Raw genomic sequence first — 22,804 nt, 5'->3', positions numbered from 1 at the left:
AAATTGAGACAGCTCTGATGAGAGTGCAGCTTAAATACCATATGAATGACAGACAGATCTTAAAAGACGTAAACTTAATTTCAATGAATCTCCATTAATTGGCACATTCACAATCAGTGTTCCTCTAGTAGTCCAAAGATTAAAAAGAGCTCAGTAGATGGAGGCTTTTAAGTGTGCGCTATATGGAGAAGTGCTGAAAGGCCCCGCCGTGGCTAAGATACCTCCCATCTTCTCTGTTCTCACACTATCACAGGGAGACTCACAATAAAACCCTCTCTTTCATCACAGCGCATGCAAGACTTTGTACATAAATGCTCAAAGCAAATCATATTTCAAAGCCAGGAAGTAAAAGGACAAGTGGGATCCTTTGCTTAGAGGCCCTAGAAAGTTGTGTTAGAAGGATGGTAAAAGATCTCTGTCAGTGGAGGAGCGCTTCATTTAGGAGGATTTGTGCTCAGTTGGTGTCAACGGCAACAAGGGTAAAAAAAGTCCCTACTGTTGAGCTTCGTAATTTAAAAAAATTTATTCTCCCTTTTATTTGCTTTTATTTTACATTATATGTGAGCTCAAGAAAACAACAAAGCCTATTTCTTATGAACACCACCAGATTGCTTTAGGTAAAGGTACACTGATAGCTGTTGCCTGGCAGTAGGTCTTTTCTTTTTATCCTGTTTCTCTGGTGTGAACAGGTGTTTGCAGGTAGCTGCTTTTCTTTCATCCCTTTCCCTATTTTTAACCTTTTGCCAAATGGCTACTAGATCTTTGATAAGCTTCGAATTGTCAAAATGAACAAAACCAAATGTTCAATATAAAGTATTAAACAGTCATTTTGAATCTGAAGATTAAATATTAAATTATTTAATTTATTAATTGCATGATTACATTATTTATTACAATTAACTGGCAAAATAGTTGATCCTAACGACGCAAAGAGAATTCACCAAGTAAGCACTCTTCAGCTCAGAGAGAGTCTATTATTTCTGTACGTATACTTGCACACCTGCACAGTTGGGACCTGAACGACAACTTCTCAATATTTGCAAAATAGGGTGTTTAATCAAATATGAATTTCTATTCAAATTCTAGAAGAAACAAGCAGCCAATTATCTTCAGCCATGGGCAGCATGATCTTCCTTGTCACGTGCTCTCTTTGCATCTCAAGAAAAATAGCCTTGTTCAGTTTCCCCCATCATTTGCATATAGAGAGACCGAACAGCTCTGGCACAGGGCTGTTGTAAGAATGGGGTGGGGGTGGGCGGCAGGTGAAGCCAGTTTGCATGTCTAATATAGTAGACGAGGACAGAGGTTCATGGTTGCGCTAGCTCCATGCTCAAGTGCTGAGGCAGCTATTGCACGTAGATTCAGGTTTCATCAATTAAAGTGAAGCAAAGAAAACGTGCGCTATGAAGACATCGCTCAGATCACTTTTCAAACTCGCTTGCCAAAGTGGTTTAATAAAAGACCTTCTCGATTTCAAAATCACTTTGTCGGAGGAATGACACAATTCGAGTCTGTTCTAATTTATATATTTTTATGTCAGAAGTGATTCATCAAAGTATTTTTTTTCCAGCTGACAATCTAAAAACGCTTCCTATTCTATTTTTCTAAGCAAGAGCTAAAGTCTCTGCTGTAGTACATTTGTTGCTCTAATCTTTCATATTGCTGAACAGATGTCTAGCATTAATTTATGGATTTAGCATCCCTATGTCCTTTTTCCCTCCTTTCTCTCCTTACACCTGGCTGTTGGATCACATTTCACTAGTTATTGTCTCCCTTACATGCAACATGCTTAATACAAAACCAGACCTAAAAAAGCCTGATGATGCAGTGCATCTATGGTGGTGTTGTTTATGTAGTATCTTATTTAGCTATAAACCACAGCTGCCCCATAGATCTCCTCCCCTGAAATACTTAATATTCATGTTTGCATTATGTCCTTCATTCATGTTGACTATGGGCCGGCTTGTCTAACACTCAGTGGGCCAGTGTTTACTCGATCTATTTTGTCATTTCGAATATTTACGTATCCTAGAAACAGCAGTATTTTTCTTGGAAGCCAGGTCTACTTGTAGAAAATGTGGGTTAGTTGAGTCAAGCCCCGTCGAGTCATCCCCAACACATTGTTCCCAAGATCCGTGACTGTTTGTTTTACTTAAAAGTAAATGTCTTGAATGTTAATGGCACTGAGTAATGAGATACCTGGGATTTATGAATGTTGTTAACAGAGCAGAGGAAGGGCAGAATAAACTGATATAATCATCGCTCTGTAAATACTGCGTAGAGATTGAACAGTGGTAACTGCGAATGCTTCCTCACTGCTTTCAATGTGCGACACCCATTAGACCCAAGAGCATCTCAATGTGATTAATCTCTTGAAAAAAAAATACAACTATGAAGGTGTTTATCAGCCCTCTCGTTCCAGACTCCAACACGGTCTATTATTCGCTCCATTTCATGAAGAAGCACTTTTGAGAAGCGGCCCCACTGCTTGGGCTTTTCCCTTCTCTTGGTTTTTAAATGAGCCTTTAGGTCCTTGAAAAATCAGACTTGTTGTGAAAAAGACAGCTTAACTCTCTCTCTTTCCCTCCCTCGCTGTCATTCACTGCTGTTATTTGCTGTATGCATTATGACAGATGGTAGGAAAGAGAGTAATGCTCTTTTGGTCTTCCCTATCAGCCTAATGGAGGTCACCTAGGGTTTTCCTCCTCTCCTCCTCTCTTGGCAGAAGGAACACGTCAATCTACATGCACACCATTATTAAAGAGGCTCACTGTTGGAAATTGCACAGACAGTCGATTTTTAGTGTTCCTTACGTGTAGATGCATTTATTGTTGTTCTTATAACTTGCAACTGTTCCAGCGCTTAGCGTTTTACATAACAGACACAGTGATGTACCGTATTCGGTGTGGTGCCATGCTTTATAGTGAAGGGGTGGGGGCTAGGCGAGCGCTGGGTGAGCCTCTTAATTGACCTTGTGGGGGCCCATTGATTTAGCCCCACATGCATCTTCATTTTTGATAAATTATAAAGCCGTTAATTTGCAGAGGAAATGGCTGGGCCAGTCTGGAGCGCAGATGTGGCTAAAGCCGGCCTAACTGGCAGAGCGGGGGCCGTGCCAGGAGGCTCAGGGTGGAGGGTTGGGGGTTGGGGCTAATTGTAATGGGTAGATGGCTCTGGTTAGCCACGGTCTCTCCTGGGACCCCCCTCAGCTGCCCTCTGTTTACCAATCTAGAGGGCAGTGCCACCTCCAGATAAATAGCATTTTATTGGGATAAGCAGACGTTTATTGACTTGCAATGCTACATTGACTGGGACTCTGTAGGTGTTAATATAAAGTCGTCAGAATATGGAAATAATTAGGGATAGTTTGCAATGGTGTAATTATTAGCTTTTTTGATAAATACATGAAAGATGTAAGGTTGGCTGATTTTATGTTTATATGTTGTTTGATATTTTTATTTAACATCAGGCCATCATAAAGAAGTGCAAATGTGGTTTACTGCCGGTGAACGTCTAAAATAATTATATTTCTAAAAATTTCCTTGACATTCAAATTTCAAATCCAAGAGGGGCTTTCTCCGAACCATCTGAAAAAGGCCAAGCTGATGTTCTTCTACTCACGCTACCCCAGCTCCAACATGCTGAAGATGTTCTTCTCAGACGTGAAGGTGAGTTTGCCATTGACCGTTAACTATGTCGTGTGAAGTAGCACTGTCCCACTGGTCCAGATGGGTTCCAAACAGACAGACAGCCGGCTCCCCGACCCCTCCACCCCCCAATTAAAATAACTGGCCTTAATCTCCGAGAGGAGAACAACACGGCATAGCACAAGTCCCACTTTCCCTTTTACTCACTTACACTTTCATTTTAAACACTGATCGTGAGATTACGTTTTTTACCTCTTTTTTTTGGTCGCGCCACTACAGATAACTAGTCTCGGTTTCTGTTAACTTGTCGGGACGATAATTTCCGAGAGTTCCCATCCCCAACTGATCTGTGGAAGTGGGAGGCAGAGGGTGATAAGAGCTGAGAAAATTAGAGGTTCGGCAGAAACTAACAAACGAAAGCGGGAGGGGATGGGGAGGAGGAGGAGGGAGACAACAAACAAAATGGAGCACAACAACACAAACAAAACAATGGCAGTGATTGTCTTTTATTTACAACTTAATTTGTTGTTGATGCGTCATACAGGGAGCATACGGAGGAGAAATAATGTGACAGATTCAGGCCACATTATTTAAATGAGGAGAGCAGGGTCCTCTCACTCCCAGCTGCCCCTGTGCCGGGTCCAGGGTGACCACCTCATCCTCACACACATGCTTCTGTTGCATCCATCTAAATCTGCCAGCAGCTTAATACTCATGTGAATGTACTGCCATTCATCGCTCGCTGTTAGCGCTTATGCTCTGATAGGGAATGATATAATATCTAGAAAATAATATGAATGTAATATTTGAGAAAGCTGATTTATTGACAGACAGTCCTTTTTTAATTTTTAACTCTGATTTTAAGAAAACCTAAAAACCTCTTCTAATTCATATAGTTTGTACCATAATTTTCAGCCACAAAAGAGAAAGTTAATCAAAGCCTTAAATTAAAGAAGGCCCAATTATAATTCCCCTTTAGACAAGGCGGTGAAATTCTGTACACATTAAATTAACATTTTGCAAAACAAGGTCAGTGTCCTGGGAGAGAAGGTTTTCCAGGGCTGCTTAAGCAGACGGGAACAATAGGTGGCATGTGTTTCTTGGATCAACTAGTATGCATGTAAGGGAATTAAGCATAAATTACTGACTAATTACGGCTGTATAAAAAAATGCACAGACCCCCATATAAGTAGCGTCCCCACCAGGCATGTGTGAAAGCCTGTATTGTCCATGGCTAACAGAGGAAACGTGTGGAGTGACAGGTCAAGTCTTGCCCCGGTGTCTTGGAAAGAGCGGATCTCTGTCACCAGAGGAATAATCTTTCACAGGCCCGTGAGCAAGAGTGTGTGAAACGCTCTCGCCCCCGTACACTGTTCTCTGAGTCAACTGCTGCCCGGACACATCACAGGCGTCAGGCTGATTTGTTTTATGAATCTTTTGAGCGTGCTCATTGGATATACAAGGTTTTTTGTGGGGGTAGAGAATAACAGGATGAGGTGTCCCATGGGAAGCATCGAGTTTGGTGTTCTTAGAACAGCACTGGAAATGATAGAATAATAGATTTTTTTATGAAACTAGTGTGTTTGTGTGGGTGTAGATTTTTACGCATACATACAAAAGCATCTTGCGGATTCGTCATGCTGATCAAAGTATGTGCAAGTGGATTGTGATTGCAACCTAAAAAAAGCTTAAAATACAAAAAAAAAAAAAACTAAATACAATCCTAATAAAGTTGCATTTATTGTAATTAAAAAGGTTTCATATACATGCTCTAGTCAAAATTTCTTCTAGACACTTTCTTCTAGAAAAGTGAAGTCCATTAGTTATCATTCTTGGATTACTTAAAATAAATATTTTTTATTTGTATAAAGTATTGTAAATGTACAAAATATTTATAAAATATATATTATAGCTTATATTACTTGAAATGTTAATTTATAAAAAAGTATATATATTTGTTACCATTAAGTATCAAGACAATGTATAATGTTTATAATAATAATACTAGTAATAATAATAATGAAATTTAATAATTAATAATAATTCAAGTTTGTATGGCAGTTTTCAGAATACATATTGTTTCAAAGCAGCTTCACAAAAAAATATTGCAATGTTATAGTCAGGAATTATAAATAAATTAATAATAATAATAAAAATAATGTTTAGAGCACCAGGTGAGTGAAGAATTTCATTGGTGCTCCTCAAATAAAATAGGTGCATAAAATTACAACATGTCAACACTTTAAAAACTTTTTTAAAAGTTACTTATAAAATTTAAGAGCTCGACTCGGAATGCAAAAGAACTTATTGTTCGAACCCAACCCATCTCACTTTCTCTCCCACAATCCCACCAAGAAATGAGTGTTCGCAAGTGTTTTTTGTGCAACGACGTATCATTTAGTGTTTTGTTCCATGGGGTGGCTGAGAGCTGAGAGAGCTAGACTGGTTATTTTTGTTTGACAAGCAGATGACATGATCCTTAATTGCTGAGTTGTCACGTTCCAGCAACTCGGCTCCATTGTCCCCTGAATCTCTGGTATTTCTATTCGGCAACAATGCTTTTTAAATCTCCCTTTATACAGCTCTGCCAAACGATGTCATGCGGACTTACTTTTCTGCGCTCTCCATTATGTCATCCACTAGCCATTCTAGAAAAAAATTCCCCCCTCTCTCGCCTTTTATCCATCTCTTCTGCAAGCCCCACTCATATGAGACAATGTCTTATGACAATAGAAGAGCCTAATCTCCATGTCAAAGCAATTTTCATTCCCCAGTGAGCAGTCTGCTATCATTTTGTAATGTTTTGTTTCTTATTCTAAAAGAATTAAGGGGATGGTGGGGGGCTGGAGTAAGTCGTCATGGGGGCTGGGGGTCCTTATCTCAGTGTCTGGAAATTTGGACAGTGCATTTCGCTCCACAGATAAAGCGGAAAAAAAGAAGCCCCTCGAGTTCAGTAGATCCTAATAGGTTTAACATCTATTGAAACGGGGGTAAGCGAGAGATCAGATAGCCTTGCTTCTTTGGTTGTTCTTTTTTTCCGCCTCTTTCTTTCTTTCTTTTCAACCCCTGTTCTCGCTCGCTGTTAGGCTGAAAGAAGGCAGAGGCGACACACAGGCCAAATGTATAATTCCTGGATAGGTTAAGTACATGTTTGAACTTCTGCAGACTGATGCCTTGGGATGACGACTTAATCATTTTCTGCTGAATTATGGGAGAAGAACTCTCACGGTGGTGCGGTAATTATGCTCTCGGCTGGCCTTTTGGGGAAACCTATCAGCCCGTCGTGGCTTTTGACTCTTTCTCCGATTTGGATTCCCCGCTATGATTTCTCGTTCGCTTCATTATCTTAAATTTGCAAGCACGGAGACGGTAAGTTTCTACACGGTAATTACACCTACCCTCGAAAAACACGGCCGCCCTCCCCCCTCTTTGTTTCTTGTCCTTCCTCTTTTTTTTCTCCTCATGCTCGATCTCTCTCTCCTCAGCTGTCATCTAAACAGAGGCCTGCATGTTCTCATGGCCACAGATAGATAAGTGCTCGCTGTTGATTTTTGATTAATGCTCTTTAAGGGTATAGAAAGGGGAGGCAAAGGCAATGAAGGCTTGATGAACACCCATAATGACAAAAGGCAGGAGGCTGCATGTCAGAGCAGCCAACAGAAAGCCCGCTGGATTTATAGCTTTTAACTTGGCTACATTCAACTCAGCTGTCCTGTACATTCACACTCTTGGCAGCCGTGGCTTTGCACACACACATGAACATACACATGTAGCTGCGCACACACAGAAAGGTCCAAAGGCTGTCGCACAGGTCATTTGCTGAGGTCATGAGGCAAGTACACAGGGCAAACAGAGTACTGTGTATTTACTGGTCTAGGATCAGGCGCTCCAAATATAGCTACCACAACTGCGTACGAAGGCCAGCTTTGAGCTGCCGAGCTGAACTATTTAACTAGAGCCGTACTTGTTGCAATGTTTTCATGTAATTTAGATTTCTTCACTCAATTTCACCCTTTACTTGATCACTTACTTCACTCGATTATTAATGTGGGAAAAAAACCCTGAGGCATGTCAGAATTAACTCGGCTACTTGATATGTAAATTTGCCGTTACTGCATTATGGGCTATTGACACAATTATAATTTCATCTACTCAACCCTGAACTGTTTGCATTTGCGCACAACAGCAAATATCCGCACCGACCGTGTAAGCCTTGTTGGAGGAAAAAAAAACACCCCCTGACCAATCTGTCTCGGCTACGGGTTTGTTTGCTTACCCATCATCCTCAAGGACAATGTGAAGTAAACACGTTTGTAGAAACAAATGTCTTATCTGTTGTCCTGACATTTAAGGGTCTCACTGGCTAACCAGATTAGAGGTTAGTCACACCTGATTTTATTAGTTTTCAGTAAAAACAGATTGAAATAGTGGGAACCTTTTGGTATAAGTTTTTTTCTGAAGAAAGAAATGACAATTTTTCTAAAAAATAAAAAAAAAGAATAATAATAAAAGATTATATACTGTATTCTTTAGTTTTATATTTTTTTCCTGAAAAAAAGAACGTGTTAATGTGCTTTTTATGAAAACCAATAAAACAAGTGAGACTAACATTAAATCTGTTACATGTTTTACCTGAAGAAAATTGTTGATTTTCAAAAAAAAAAAAAAAATCTTGTGATATTTTTCATCTAAATAGCTTGTGTCATAAGGAAAATGCATAATATCAACAATTATGAAAATCCTTTTTTTATTATTAATAAATAAATAAATTGTATCTACTGATGAGCACAAAGGCACTCTGTAAATATCAAATACATTTCTCTGTGCTGAACCTACAGCAACAAAAAGTACAACAAGTGTTTCTGTCCCCCCCCCTCTCTCAAAGTTCAACCGCTGCATCACATCTCAGCTGATCAAGTGGTTCAGCAACTTCCGTGAGTTCTACTACATCCAGATGGAGAAATTTGCTCGGCAGTCCATCAACGACGGCGTGACAGGGACAGAAGAGCTGAGCGTGAGCCGGGACTGCGAGCTTTTCCGTGCTCTCAACATGCACTACAACAAGGCCAACGATTTTGAGGTGAGCCCTCGTCCGTTACCTCTGTTTCACACTACTGCATTCACATTATCAGGCCACACTGTATTATGAGGTGAGATTCACGCAGTGATGCATAAGGTATTATGAATCCTTTGAATCCTTTCCGTTAATGTTAGTGCAGTTCAAAGCTTTAAAATTAATACAGGTAAATGATCTCTTTATATGATTAGACAATGAATGGCAAGCTGTTCATCCCATAAGCCCCACCCCCATGCTCGCCATACTCCCGGGGTAAAGTGAACAAGAATTTTTTTCTCCTTTTTTTTGGCCGAAACACAGTCATGCATCTGTCTGTTTGATGAGGCAAACAGGGAGCGATGCTTCAGGCCCAAGTGTCCTTGTCAAATACAATTTGCAGAGCTCACATTTACCGCTCAGCTCACTATCAATATCTGCCCACTGGGACTCTGGTCATTCAAACACTATCCTTACAACATCATCATCATTTAGCTGACTATTAGCAAAAATTTGGCCCCCTCCCCCTCCCCTCACTTTCATTTAGATTAGGTCAAAGCCAAGGTTTATTGTGATTGCAGGTACATAGAACACGCACCACACCTTTCGCAACCAGGAAGATATTTAGGGACACGATCCCTATTTTCATATATAAATGCAAGATTTGCATGGCTGTGGAAGAAAGTGCAGGGCACCATGAATAAGACTGTTGTTGGTAGAGAAGTCGAACCGAGGGAGAGATTGTTTTGCATATCAAGAGCCACAAAGGCTGCACAGGTGTACAAGCAGGACGACCTGAAAGACTTTCCCAAATGCTCATTTTCCATGCAAGGAAAATTCAATCTTTAATGCAAATTTCAGCGCCCTACTCTATTCCTTTTTTCCTACCGGGCTGACTCGCCTCACGTCGCGTCTCGTCTAGCATGCGACGACATCCCACAGCAAGTCTGTGCCGCAGAGAGAGGTCACACAACCTTTAGCGGTGCAAAGGGACACTTCATGCTGAGGCTTTTTTGTACTAAATTTTCTCTTCTCCACCTGTCACATTGCGAGGCATGAAACTGGAACCCTCGCCGATTCAGCAAGTCGCTCTTTCTGCCAAATTTAGCATCATCAAAGTTCCACCTTGCTAGCTCCTCCTGAATGAATATACCCTCTGTTGTGCTGATCGTTTGATGTTAATCTAGTCTGTCAATGTGCACCAGTAATGTGCTTCCTCCTCCTTTGAGACTTTCTTTTTTGTAGTTGGACCCTGTCATTTCTCTCTCCCTCTCTTTCATTGCACTTCCTTTCGCTGCCTTGTGTCTTTCATCCTCTCAAATGTACTCACCCCTCACTTTCCCATTACAAACTTTTTAATGACATAATTGTCACATTCCTCATGGTGGAATGAGCAAAGGCCGTAATTAAAGGAGCTTCATTAATTGCCTTCAATGCACTTGGTGTGTTGTGCTCACCAAGCTTGCTGTTTTCTTTCAAGTTGTTTATCCTTCATTCGGCTCCTCCTCCATCGCGCTGTCTCGAAACGCCATCGTTTCTCTCCTAATTACTGCTCTGTTTGTCTTAGCTGGACAATGGCACAAATGAACACAATCAAGGACATTTGCATAGACACAGCTTATGATGTCCGGACCCTGAAAGGCTCCCAAAAAAAAAAAAAAAAAACAAGAGAAACCCCCTTTCTCGTCTTTTCTCCCAAACAGAGCCGCCAGCAATGTGGCAAGTGTTATCTCTTCGCTGAAGGGGTTTCTCTATGTACAAAGCAGATATGATCAAGCCTAACAGGCCTGCTTAACTGTTGTCTGGGAACATCATTTGTTTATCCTGCATAGCTAAATGAACACATTAGAATTATATTTTATTAAAGGGGTAGTTCAATTAAACATGAAAATTTGGTCATTATTTTCTCTCTCCATGTCCTTGTAAACCTGTATACTTAACATTTGCAATTATTAAATCTTAAATTAAAAAAAATGAAAATTGTCAGTGCTTAATAATTTAACTCCTCATATAAAGCTATTGTATGGCTACTGAAGACACGGACTATAAGACCAAAACTCGTTTGGACCACGTTTATGGTGTTTTTAGAGCTGGACTGATCTTACATGGAAAAGAGCTGCATAAACATTCTACAAAACTTATTTTTTTGTGGTTCACTAAAAAACAAACAGCGTAGGGGGTTTGGAAAAACAGGAGTGTAAAAGATATTTGGCAAACAAATCCTTTAAAATCCAAAGAAAAGTTATAGAGCATTTAATCGTATAAAGAAAGTGAACACCTGTTAAAACTTGCAGCACAGTTACGCATTGTTAGCCAAAGTGGCGTTTCCTGGCCCTGTAATTGTGGCATCTGGTTCTCAGGAGCCGTCTTCACACTTACTGTATCACATCACAGGCACCATTGAAGAGTTCTAAGAGGGGTGGGGTCCACGGGCTCCACTGGGATAAGGAGACATTTTTATGACAGCTCTGGGAAGGTCTCATCTTTCGGCCACAAAATAGTTCAAGGCTCTTCTGTCAAAACCCCCTGAGTGTCCTCCCTCCCAACTTGCCCCAGACCCGCCTTGTCTTCAGTCCTTGTACCCTCCTCCCATGAACCGGCTGAGGAGAGCATAGAGGAGGCTTAGTCTCTCGCTGTCTTTCTTTGGTCCCTGTGATCTCTGAGCCTTTTTGAAAACGTGTTGGTGGCCATATACCCACAGTACACTCACACAGACCTCCTTTGACTTCAAGAGTTCTCGTCTTGGTATCTTCAGGCTATCAGGTGTCCGTGGCTATTATCACACTAAGTGAATGAAACTTCGAAAACTTTGTTTGTTTCCCACTCACATATGAGTTTTGTTTATGTGGTGAAATTTCAAGGTTAAAAAGATACCGTTATAGTTGAGGGAATACTTAAAGGTGAAGTGTGTAATTTCTGCGCCGCTAGCGTCAACAAACGGAACTGCAAAATTAATGGCTTTAATTAACAGACTCTCCCCTCGTCTGCCATTGGTTGGTGAAACAGATTGTCCCCGCCCACAATACATGCTATTGGTTGATCCAATGTTGCTGTTGTCGGGCTGCACAAACAAACAGAACCAATGTTTATACTTTTAGAGAAAATCTAAAATTCTAAGGCTTACTTAAAATTTCATATTAAGGTAGAATTTTATATAAAAAAATCGCACACTTAACATTAAAATATCTACAAGAAAAGCACAATGTAAATGATGCAATATAAGATGTTCTGACCAGCAACACTCTCCCCCGAAAAAAATCAATTATCCAACACGTCCCCCTCTTCTCCAGGTTTCTCTTCCCCTTTTGTTTCTTCTCTCGTCTCCTCTTGTCCATGCCTGGTGTGACCTACCCCAAAGGCCTTCATTATTAATTGTCCTTTGGAGACAGGGAAAAGTTCAAAGACTGCGCGGATGGTCCCTTTACTGCGACCGTCTATTGTCTAACATTCATCTCCCTTTACCCTTGTTCCAGGAGTGTATTATCTCCCCTGCCTCATGAGAAAAGAAGGTTATCAATAAGAGCATAGAGAGCTGCCATCGTGACTGCCAGGAGGTCCTGGCCTCCCAAGTCCACACACAGCTCCCCCACAGAGGGCTAGTTTACTGTTGTTTATCTTTGGGCTGCTAGCTTGTGCCACGCTACACTAGCACATCTTAGGATCGGGCTCTGGTTTCACTTCTTCCTCTCTGACCTCACACTGACCTGCAGTGTGGACTGCCAGCTCACCTCATGCTCCCATTATAATGCCACTCAAAGCTACAGACAATGCTATAAGATAGTGGTGGACATTTAAAGGACACATTAGGGACGGTTTAGCTTATCCTTACAGTTGTAACCCCTTAACCCCTATTTTCTTTCTGGGGAAAAACAAAAAAAAGTGTTTAACTAAGTTTTTTTTTTCCTCTACATGTCACTAGCATCAACAAACTAAAAGATTGTTTTCAAACAGGTTTCCTTGAACACTCCCCTTTCTGTTATTGGTCCTCACCAACTCACGCCATTGGTTGAGCCAATGTTGCTGTTGTCGGGCAGGTCAGGATGCTCAAACAAACAAAGTAATGTTTTGAAAGCATCACAGAGCCACAGTGTTTACGCTTTTAGAGGAAATCAACCTACAAATGTCTTACTTACAGTTATCCCTGCAACTTAAAAAGCAATTTACCTCACACATGCACATATAATGCTATTTAATGTTCAAATTAAATTAGTAATTCTTTAATTATCTGAGTTTATCATTTATGCCCTAATTTGAAAGCACAGTAAACCATGTCCAACAAAAGATTAAAATTCTTGTTGTGATATTTAACCTGTGTCCAATATGCAGCAAAAGTATATAAAATATCTGCTTGAATGAAACTGAAGACAAAGTACGACTTGATGCCCCATTGTGTGGCAAGCGCACATGCAGCTGGGATGGCACCCCTCACAATAAGTGTTCTGTGGTAAACCCTTAGCCCGTCATGTGATATCAAGAGTCACTGTGGTCAGATGATGCAGACTATTGTCTTCAAGTGCTCTTGGGTCACAATCATCTTCCTCTGTCTAATTAGATCATACTGTCTGATGGACTGACACTTACAATTTCAGGATAAAAAGTACTCTTTTACAAATAAAAGATCATTTTAAAACATGCATTACTAATAATACAAATAGGATATAAAAATACTTCTATGCTTTAATATCAAGAACAATTGATTTAGCGGTATGCCACTAATAGGCTCTTATGCTCAGTATTGAATCAATTCTTCAATGGAGAGCTGATGGATAGGAGACTATAATGCACTTCCTCTTTTTTCGCTACCGCTTTGCTATAAATGTCACGCTTCGCGGCTCCCCGTCACACTGTACGCCCCAGCCGAATGTAATAGAGCTCTATGAAAACAAACTCCCATCATATTAGCTTAGTTATTACCATGCTTCACGTCAGAGTAGCTCCAGTAATCTAGTTATAGGACGACACTTGGGTTCTGTTCCCATTGCGGCCGCTGATAGAATAAGCCTCACACTCTTTATGTCTTTATTGAATACACTTTAGGCAATATTTAAAAATTAGACTGGCAGATAGCGAGTTTAACAGTATTCAGGTTTGACAAAAATAGTTTTTCTTTCACCTGCCTTTTAAGGGAATATCCGTTCCCGTATCTCTGTTGATGAGATCACTCACAGGGGCTGTGTGATTTCTTCTCATGCGGCTCTTGTGGGAACTGAACTTCCTCAGCGTGTTGGTTAATCATTAGTGGAGGTGACCTGGAGAATGCTACAGTACAGCACATTACATCCAATGGCCTTGACTGTACTTACCAAGGGACGGCGTAATCGCTGCCATCAAATCTGCATTAAAGACTTATCTTTTGTTCGTTACTAGCACAAATAGCAACATCAACAAGGAGATGTAATTTAATAATTCATAATGGAAAGTGCAACGAAAGCACACCTACTTTAGACTGCTTCGCTTACCCAACACAAAGAGTTTTTTCAGCCTAACTGTCTGGTGATGGCAGTTTAGAGGGACTTAAAGCCAAACTGCTGTAGGCAATCTATATTGTCTATTACTCAGAGAAACAGAGACAGAAATTAGATAAGAGTGTGATGCTTTCAGGCAATGTTTTTTTTCCAGACAAAATGACTTATTAATGGTCAGTAAGTTGCACAGAGGGACCAAGCCCTGCAGTCTTTAGCACCAGCCAAAGAAAACTACCACACACACACACACACACTGGCACATACAGAATAAATCATAGATGTAGTACATACTGTTCAAGTTTAATTCTTCCCCACATGCTATAAATCTAATATGAGTGTTTCATTTAACTACTTAAGAATTTATTAACTGCATATCATACTTGCTCAAGAACATCTTGTACACAACAAAAATAATTTTTGTATCTTTGTCTTGTTTTCCAGTACAAAAATAAAAAAACTTTAAAGCATTTGAAGCAAATTAATTTATTTAAAATTTACTTTTTGTCTAGATTTATGTATTTTAAATGTAAGACTTTTTGTCTTAAATTTACTTTTTGTCTTTTTGTTCTTGTTTTATTTACCACAATACATTCTGTTGGATTTATGCTTAAAAGTAGGGATACACAATGTATTGGTACCATATTGATTATTGGCTCAAATGAGAGATTTTTTTATTTGTTTTAGATTATATTGGATATTTAGGCTAATTGTAATTTAATTACCCTTGCCACCATCTAACACTTAAAGTTAATCTAACACAAATAATTTAATAAAACTGTTCAATGTGATCTTTAGCAAATTTCACAATGAATATCTTTTTTCAAACTTTTACATTATAACCTTGATGTAGTTACTGTAAAATGTCATCTCATAACTGTAGTTTTGAGATTAATTTTGAATTTACTTAGGCAAAACAGTAAAGATTTTTGCATTATATAAAAATACAGTATAATGTGTTTTTTTGTGTGTTTTTTTTTCTGATTAAAATCACGGGATGAACTTGACCATATCCCACCAACAAGCATCACATGCTTCCTGCCCTAAAGTGTGACATTGTGGTGCTGAATATCCACTTCCTTTAATTGCCTCTTAGTGTTAAGTGCTGCCTGTCATGGGCTGGAATTCTGTTGTCATGAAGGGACCTGTCACAGAACATAAACAGGGCGTTAAGTAGCTTCTAAAGGGCCTGCAAGCTCGCTGGAACTCCTTCCTCCTACAGATAAGTTCCTGAAGTGGCACAAACTGAGAAACACCTGCCGGTGCCAGTGCCAGTTTTTATGGCTCCCTACAAATAGCTTTTGATGGAAAGTTCTTCCACGAACTAGACGGGCCTCCTTTTTTCCACCCAGACTCCTTCCATGTTCTCCCATGTCACCTTGTGTGCAGTCTGCTCAGTGACACCACTGGTGATTATGTCATTATTTTGCTCCAGGGGGTTCAAACACATCTGTAGCACTCGTGCACAGCTTTCTCCAAACCCTGGCACATCTCCCACCCAACCGCCCCGTCTCTGTCTCCCTCCCTCTTCTCTTCATTAGTCTCGGTGCCAGATTCTTTCTTCAGCCAGACAAGAAAGACCCAACTCCAAGCTGCCTTTCTCCTCCTCCTGCCTGCTCCAGTCCTTAGGCCATTCTGTCCTCCCTCTCCCCCCTCCTTCTCCTCCAGATGTCCCTCTTTCTCTCTTTCCCTCCCTCAAACACTCTCTTCTTTCATGGGGTTCAACTGCAATTTGAGACAAATGACTTCATAACCTTTAGCCCAAGCAGGTTTGAACCCAGACCCTCCTCTAGGTCAGAGACCTAGTGCCCCTGAATTTGAAGTGCACATGTCATTGTGGCATTGTTTGCTTTAGTAAATGCAATGATATAGAAGGGTGAAAGGACATCGTGCTCATATGGCGAATCAGATTTGGCATAATAAACAGTCTTCATTAAAGGAATAGTTCATCCACAAATGAAAACTCATTATAACTCACTCTTGTTCCAAGCTCTTTACTTACTTTCTTTACTTTCTTTCTTCCCTTTACATTTACTAGTCCTTCTTTTTCAAAGAAATTGCAATGCATTCAAGTTTCAAAAAGATATCATAAAAATATGCATAAAACTCTGCACTATATTTCAAATCTTTAAAATGCATCTGATAACTCTGTGTGAAAACAGAATTAAATTATAAGCCGCGATTTGAACTGAATCAACCTCATATTAAAAAGATCTGTCCCGAAAGATTTGTTCATGGTACTTTTCTTATAAGCTTATTCTTAAAATGTTCTCCTTTTGTGTTTCAACAAGAAAAAAAGCGAGTAAATAATAACAGTTTTTTTTTTTTGGCTGAGCAATTCCTTTTATAATGCTTGTTTCGTCTTCTGTGAAGGAAAAAAAAACTAACCAGGGAATGACCTTATTTAAAGGTGAGCGCAAATATATCCACTCACGCACACACTCATGTGCCAGCGTGCCTTGAGAAATGGGCATATGGTGCTTGCTCAAAGTTTTCTTAAGTATGAAAAATAGTTTTCATCAAGGCCAATGCAGAATCAGCAGCTGCAAGCGTATGTTTGTCCAGCATTTGCAGTGAGAACCTAGGCCTGCTTCAAGGTTGTCGGGACGGTTTGTGGAGCTCAGTTGCATCACAGTAGGTTTTGAAAGAATCTTTATCAGAGAGAGAAACATGCAATCTGTTTGCCTGATTGACACTCCAGTCAAGAGTTTATCAAACTGCAAGGTTTTGCTTTCTGTGTGCTATTGATTAGCTGGAGCCGAATGTCCAGTGTTCAGTGTAACGTTTCGCGTTCAATGGGATGTTGTTCTTTTGAAGTTGAGAGCGAGTGGGGTGGACTCTTATGCTTTCAGCCCCCTGGCCTTGAGAATTGTTTGCTCTCTGTCAATCCATTATAAAAAACTCAACCTCCTGAAAGAGTCTACGGTATTTAAGGTATTTATTAAGGTTTTTGTTTTTTTTTACTGCGATATATGCCTTTTTAAAAAGTATATATATCCTTACCAGCAGTGAAAGGGAAGTGTTCACTTCTCAGATTAAAGTTTGAGATAGGGAAATGACGATTATGATGAAGTATGAAATGTGAGTGACAGGCTGTCCTTAGAATATAAATTACTGGGGGAAAAAAATAGTTATTTAAATAGTTTTTATTATTAATATTACTATTATTATTATTTGTGTTGCATTATCATTAGACTAAATATTGACTTAATTTTGTTAATAATACTACTGCATCATTAGAGCTGAAACTAAATGTTTTAGACTTGTGAGACAGCTATTTTTCTCTTCAACAATCTCTGAGAAATCTTACTGGCCAGCAGGTGAATTGATCACCTTTGACTGGATGGCTTGGCCTGAGCAAATAGCAGTGAGATACACCAGCTCCAAACAGAGGCAACATCAAACAGGAGCCGCAATGAAATGGAAAGTAGACTCTTCCCCTTTAATGATTAACTCTGGTGAGGAAACCAGGACTTTCTTCCCAAGAAGAAACTCTTAGCAGGGACAGAGAGTTGGCCTGGGCTTTCAGTTCCCCACGCTGTGGCCTTTTGAGATACAGAAGTTTCACAGACCATGTCTTCATCTGCGGTACTCATCTTTGACATTTCCCACACACACATTCGTTCAGCCCTCCTTCCCCTCCCCACGCAGTCCTTGATTTGTATGGCAGTTATCAGGAGGTAAGTCTCTCCTCAATCAATATTTACCCAACAAACAGAGTCGATTCGGGGGCAGTTTGTATAGAGGGCCCAAGTGCACACGCAGTGGGGTGAATGAATGCTGGTTGAAGTACCGGGGCTGCTGAACCAACATGATCTCATGATATTTCGTATGTATTTTACGTAACATGTGGTTCTATAAAACGTACATTTACTTACGTTTTTACAGGCACTAAAACGTACAATACTGATGTATTTTCAGCATCTAAACGTACAAATACTTGTGTATTTTCAGCATTTAAATGTACAAAATTGACGTATTGACGACACCTAAAAATGAATCCTTATGAATACTGAAATCGCGGCATTAATTTTATTAGTTTTTAGTTGTCATATGAATTAGCTTGTTTTCAATTGCATTATTAAATTGTTTACTTATGAAATTATAACATTTCGTTTTGTTGTGTGATTTCTGCTGCCAGCTCGTTTCCAAGAATACATAATGTTAACAATGTTAAACAAGACTTCACTTTAAACCTTAAAATAAATAAAATTTCTGCAATCGTTTAACCTTTACTTGTCATATAATGTTTACTTTGATTGCCATAGGCCACAAAAGGCGTTTTTTTCCCAAGATGCTGTGACTAACAATAGAACTATAAAATACACCAAAAACTCAACATAATTACGAAATGAAACAATTTTATTCGTACACTGTAATCCAAATCTTCCGAATCCATACGACTGCGAGGAACAGATGCAAATCCAAGCCTTTATTCTGCGACCTTCTTCTCCATTCCGAGCAGCGAGTCTAGTGACTGTTAGTGTTGGGTCGTTCTTGAACGATTCGTTCATTTTGAACGGATCTTTAATGTGACTCGGGAAGAACGAGTCATCTCGGGGAGTGATTCGTTCAGTCGTGCATGCACAACATCCTATAGGTTCTGTACTGGAATTAGTTAAGTAGTTCACGTCTTCGGGTTTGAGTCGTTCGTTCATCACGTGACAGCCCCATACCCTTAGCCTATGCAGTCTGTGCCGGAAAGAGACATAATAATAATAACCAACTTTTTATTACCTTTGTTACAACATTCAGTGTTATGGAAAAGAACCATGACGACAGAAATTCACACATTTATAAACTGTAAGAAGTAAAAAGCTACAATTTGAGACCAGAAACGCATCACGTAACTGTAAAGAGTAAATAATAATTATAATAATGATTATAATCATTATAATAATAACTATGCACCCGTTTGTAAGGAAGCTTGTAAATTAACGAATTTCTCGATCCAATGCTGTCACGTCACGTGACAAAAGAACGAATGATTCGAAAGACTCGAGAGATGAGCTAATCAATTCTCTTTCCGGCTCAGACTGCATTGGTTAAAGCGTATGGGGCTGTCACGTGATGAACGAATGACTCAAACCCGAAGACTTGTCAGATAAGAGGTGAGGTGAGCTAATCATAGACTGAAGACCCAGGTAAACAATGAATTAATCTTTTCTGTTTCTTATAGCAGTTTTCTATTGTTTGTAGTATGATCAACGTTTGTGTAAGTAGTAGACGTGTTAGGGAAGTAACACGTAACATTTTATTTATATTTTGCTAAAATGAACGAAATGACTCGAAAAAAGATTTGTTAATTTTGCTGAACGAGACTCAAACGTCCGAGTCGGTAAAATTATCCGAACTTCCCATTACTAGTGACCGTGAGCAGCAAAGCCCGCTCTGACTGACGCACTCTTTACAAATTCAAATGTTGCCGCTTCAAACGACAGGTTTTACGGCAGGATAATCGAACGCTCATTGGCTCTCGCCTGCATTCGTCACAGATTGTGACAAGCCGTGTTTCTGGTGAGGTGTGTTTGAATGATGCGCGCGCGCCTTCCCGAGTTCATGGAGTGGATCGGGAAAATTATCTGGATAATATTTTCAGCGATTAACAACATAAATTCTGCTCTGGATCACACAAACCTACTGTATTCCGCCAGAGAGGACTGCGGGTCCAACGCATCATTTGGATTACATTTGGTGCTGCTTTTGACATTTTTGCAATAAATAAATGATTGTAATTCCATTTATCTGTCAGTCATGTTTTTTATACTGTACAGAAATGTTTAGGTTTATAAGTAGGAGTGGGATTAGAGACTATAAAAATATTTTAATGCTATATTGTTACTAAAATGGTTATTTTCCTGCATATTTCGGTCATTTGCGTTTTATATCCTTTTATATTCGCTATAAAATGGGTAGGTTAAGGTTTGGGGGTAGGTTAAGGGGTCTAAAAATCGAAATTGCGTATTAATAAAATTGTAAAAATGCATATTCGCTGTAAAATGGGTAGGTTTAGGTTTGGAGGTAGGTTAAGGGGTCTAAAAATCTAAATCGCTTATTGACAAAATGATAAAAATGCATTGATACAAATATCTTAATGATATAAAAGATACGTAAATATTATGTTTTTTAGCTAAAAATACATAGCTATTTGTACATTTTAAACGTTGAAATACGTCTAAATTGTACATTTTAGCATTAATAAAAACAAACAAAAATTTGTGCTTGTAAATGTTACGTATTAATACCTACGTATAAACATGAGACCAGGCTGGCTGATCATGACTGCTGTATTCGTCCCCCCCCCTCACTTGTCTTATGTTTCTCAGTGGACACCGGGCGATATAATTTCCCTCTTTTCATAAGATGGTCTCTGTGTCCTCTCATCCTTGGCAACAGCAGCGCTGAGGATGCAGTGCTGCCAGAAAACTGATCAAGCTGGGGGGGCAGGAACCAGTGGCCAGCTAGTCTTATTTGTAATGATACTCAAATAATAAAATCACACAAAAGTGATTTTTCAATACAAATTGAGCTTAATTGACAGAATTTGTGTCATAATTTGTCCCTCCTTTTCTTAAAAAAAAAAAGCAAAAATCAAGGTTACGATGAGGCAGTTATAAGAGAAGTGAATGGGACCATTTTTTTTGAGGATATAGGCCTAATAGCAGAAATATGAAGCTAGTAATTTTACAAAAATATTTCTGTTAAAACGTATGTATTTGTCACCTGTATAATTGTCAGTTTAGGGTTTTAGAGTATATGACACTGCTTTGACAAGGCAATGAAGTTGTAAAGTTGCATTTAACTTTACACATTAATGGTTACCAAGCCATTTTCTCATACTAAAATTTTATTAACACTTATATTGTTTACATTTTGTGGCTATATCAGTGAAACAATGAGTATTTTCATGTTTGCATTGGCCCCATTCCCTTCCACTTCTGTAACCCAGATTTTCGACTTTATTTTTTTATGGCATCAGCATTATGCCAGAAACGCGGTCAACTTGAACCCTAAACCCAGAATATTCCTTTAACCGATAATGTTGTTTCAGGGACATTAGTATATTAATATGACGTATTACCACGTATAACAGAGTAAATCGGAAGTTTGATCTGCTGGAAGTAATTGAGTAATCACTTACGCTTTTCACACTTTCACATCATCTACAGCCAAGAAGCGAAACACAGCGTGACAGCGTGCACAAAACACGGCAGCCACAGACACACGTAGTGTTTTATTTATTAGTATTAATTTTCTCCGAGGGCTCTGTGGGCCATTTACACCGTGCCCAACGTATTTTTCCTCTCAACTTGACTGAATCAGGAGTCCTAAAGAGGGCATATGAAATATTGATGTGGAATTGTCTGCCGTGCGATTCAGCTGTGTTTACCGCACAGCAGAGCGGCCTTAGAGGCTTAGCCTACACAATAGCCGTAACAAAAGAACAACAGCTGATCCGTGTGAGGCGAGGAGGTGACAAAACAGTTAAAGCATGCTGCTGGCTATGGGCAAGCAGTCAGCAGATGCAGACAAAAGGGTTTGTGACAAGAATAACTCTCCCTCTCCCTCTCTCTCTCTCTCTTTTCCTCTGTCTCTCTCTCTCTTTCCAAGGCAAGCAGTCAAGAGGATCCAAAATACCAATACCCTTTTCTCCTTGACATTGTCTTCTTCCCTAGTCAGCATTTTACTGCCCTTTTATGGTAAAAAAAATGAGTTGGAGAAATTCCTCGCAGGAATATTCTTAGCAATGCAGCACTCCTGGGCTTTACCCTTCATTAGCGTCAGTGGCTACGCAAAGGAATCAGATTTGATGTGAACATATCTCTCTCACAAATAGGATAAAGACAAATCTATTAGCTATAAAATCTTCACATTAGCACACACCTGCTTCATACAATGGTGTATCAGATATTTTAAAGGGGATCAATGGAATCCCTGCCTTTCAATTAAAAGAGCCAATCAAGTTTAGGACTTGCATGTGCATTAAATAAAAAAGTAGCTTAAAAAAACTGAGAGATGAATAAACTAATCAATTAATCACTTTTTGAACCAGTTCACTAAAGTGAATCATCCAAATGAACCAACTTGGTAAAATGAATCAGACTGCCAAGAAACAGTTCCATGAATTAATCGAATTATCAAGAATTTAACCGGTTCACTAAAACTGAATCATCCAATTGAACCAAATCACTGAAATGATTCAGACTTCATCATGCTATACAAGAGAGACATTTTGTCAAGCTACACCACAACTTGTTAAAAACTCTAGCTTGTTTCTGGAAAATCTATGCCATTATGCCACACTATTTTTAGGTAATTACTTTTCTAGGAATTGCATGGACATCAGATAATATGTAGCACAGAAATAGAATTAAGCTTTTTTATTGTTGAATCTAAATATTTTATTGAAACGCAGTCTTGACAAATAGATTTGAAAAATTCGGTCAAATAGCTAGCCGAAGGCATTACCAAGATGGCCACCAACCAGACAGACTGACTTGCCTTTAAGGGACTATGGTAGCATCCAAAAGAGATAGACTCCCTTCTGAGACCACACAAATTTGAGAAAGGCACCTTTATCACTTTTTTCTTTCTTCCTGTGTGCAATTATTCTGTTGTTTTTCCAGAAAGCTGCTGGCCAT

The 22,804-nt window shown here is 39.4% G+C and overlaps 1 protein-coding gene across 1 annotated transcript in view; it reads left to right on the top strand.

Moving 5' to 3' along the window:
* The window catches only part of prox1a (prospero homeobox 1a), a 35,814-nt gene that overhangs the window by 5,053 nt on the left and 7,957 nt on the right, over window positions 1-22,804 (top strand). The window contains exons 3-4 of the mRNA XM_016282325.1: window positions 3,561-3,668; window positions 8,533-8,727. Coding sequence (XP_016137811.1) covers window positions 3,561-3,668; window positions 8,533-8,727 — 303 coding nt within the window. The remainder of the gene's footprint in view (window positions 1-3,560; window positions 3,669-8,532; window positions 8,728-22,804) is intronic.

Source organism: Sinocyclocheilus grahami, unplaced genomic scaffold (genome assembly GCF_001515645.1).
Source record: "Sinocyclocheilus grahami isolate Dianchi unplaced genomic scaffold, SAMN03320097.WGS_v1.1 scaffold158.1, whole genome shotgun sequence".
NCBI classification, from domain to species: Eukaryota; Metazoa; Chordata; class Actinopteri; order Cypriniformes; family Cyprinidae; genus Sinocyclocheilus; species Sinocyclocheilus grahami.
The sequence above is the reverse complement of the archived record's forward strand: the minus strand, read 5'-3'. Positions and strand labels throughout refer to the sequence as shown.